At 42.9% G+C, this 1,942-nt stretch overlaps 1 protein-coding gene across 1 annotated transcript in view; it reads left to right on the top strand.

The window, feature by feature from the left end:
• sash1a (SAM and SH3 domain containing 1a) overlaps positions 1-1,942 on the top strand; it is a gene marked incomplete at its 5' end in the record, with an annotated part of 84,281 nt that overhangs the window by 61,856 nt on the left and 20,483 nt on the right. The window contains 2 exon segments of the mRNA XM_014011572.1: positions 570-644; positions 882-1,025. Coding sequence (XP_013867026.1) covers positions 570-644; positions 882-1,025 — 219 coding nt within the window.

Below are 1,942 nucleotides of genomic sequence, written 5' to 3'. Positions count from 1 at the left end.
CTTCATATTAGTGACAAACTTTGGTGTTTTTTGATGGGTTACTTTCATTTTTGCTTCTACCTTTAATTAAAAATAGGTTTCCATTCTCTGCAGGTTTTAAGGTTCTTCTACGTATTAAAAAAAGTTGTTAAACAACAGAGTGGCGCACTACTGCTACTAGTGGTGAGAAAGTGTACTGCACCTTCAAAATCAATGCACCACGGCCCTCTGTGGCCCAAAGTTAAAAACTGCTGTTCTTTTGAGGCCCTCAAGGTGGCGCTGATGGCCCACAATTGGGCCGCGGCCCATGGGTTAAGAATCTCTGGTTTAGACCATGCTGTCACACTCCTGTTACAAAGGAGCTCATATTATAGTTTGTTACATCACGCCTGTTGACTGTCCACATATGACATCATGTCACCACTGTACAAACCATACATCCATGTACATTAATCAGACTGTTGCTTGCGTTGTGCCAAGCATGAATCATTGTGAGTCGATCCGGTGGGTGTGGGTGGGACGGCTTGTTTAACGTGACCTTCTGAGTGTGACTCATTGGATTGTGTTTTGACTCCCCCCCCCTCCCGCAGAGGACGTGCAGCTTCGGGGGCTTTGACCTGTCCAACCGTTCTCTCCATGTGGTCAACACGGGCTCCGAGGCCAACGTAAGTTTTTACAGCCCTGCAGAATTAAACAAGGCTTTGAGGAGCACACACTGAATTCCTCTTGTCACACTTAATCAGCGTTTTATTTTTATTTGCCCTTCGTGTATTTTGATTCTCCCTTCTSCTGACCCGTTTTCCATCTGTCCTCGTCGCTCTCCTTTATTTATTTACTCTTTTGGTGCCGTCTCCATCGTCTCGAGCTGTTCCGTTGAACCGTCCTTCTCGCCAACTTTACAGAACAAAGAGCAGGAGGCGATATACAGAGAGGTGGTCAAGTCTCCCACCACGTCGCGGATCTCGCTCGGCAAGAAAGTCAAGTCCGTGAAGGAGACGATGAGAAAACGCATGTCGAAGAAATACAGCAGCTCCCTGTCTGAGCAGGTTCGATGGACACACACACACGCACATTCAGTTTCTGCTTTATGGAAAATCAGGATAACATTTATTGCTGTCTCTTTTTATAAGAGTTGAAGCGCAGCTTTTATTTAAAATGGAGCTGGAATAACAGGGTTCTGCAGCGATCCGCCTGTAAACAGTCCAGCAAACATTCAGATAATACTTTGCAGTGCAGACCACATGTTCAGTCCACATGTGGGAGTGGGTGGGGGTGTTTGTGTTAGTTACAGAGCAAACACACACCCTTAAAACATGCTCTCCCCTTCTCTTGGATCTAGTAAGTTTGGGCGTGTGCTTCACATTGAGCTCACGTTATGATGTACCGTCCCTCGGGCTCACGCTTATTGTAGGAAGCAGATACAGAGGCCGTCTCAGCCACACCGGCCTAGTTTGTTAAGACAAGCAGTGGCTTTACCAGCTGTCGAACATTTATATTGAATGCAACAGTGGTTTGCTAAACAAAAAGTTGTTGAAAGTTTGACTTAAAGGAAAAGTTTGGGTTTTTTTTTTAAATAGAGTTCTTTGGAAAGGTTAAGAACAATTATTATTGTACTTGAATTTGGAGAAACTGTTAAAGTCTGTTGAATTTTTGGGACTGGGGTTGTTTAGAGCCACCACTTTGGATTAGCAATTAATTTATCAGTTTGGTCAGAATTGAACTTTATTCTTCCAAACTGCCCTCTACAACGTATAAGATGTCAATTGTTCAAACCCTATCTCAAAAAAATCGTAAATGTGACTCTAAGTACATTAATATGTAATAAAACAGATGTATGTGAGTTTTACAAATTCAATTACTTATTGCACGGATTCCCAAAAATTTTGATGCCATGGCCCCCAAAACAGCATTAAAGGCACAGTTTGTAGGATTTTGTTAATTCTTTTAGCCGAAATTGAGATAA

Source organism: Austrofundulus limnaeus, unplaced genomic scaffold, assembly GCF_001266775.1.
Source record: "Austrofundulus limnaeus strain Quisiro unplaced genomic scaffold, Austrofundulus_limnaeus-1.0 Scaffold82, whole genome shotgun sequence".
In the NCBI taxonomy this organism is placed as follows: domain Eukaryota; kingdom Metazoa; phylum Chordata; class Actinopteri; order Cyprinodontiformes; family Rivulidae; genus Austrofundulus; species Austrofundulus limnaeus.
This window is presented reverse-complemented; position numbering and strand designations above follow the sequence as displayed.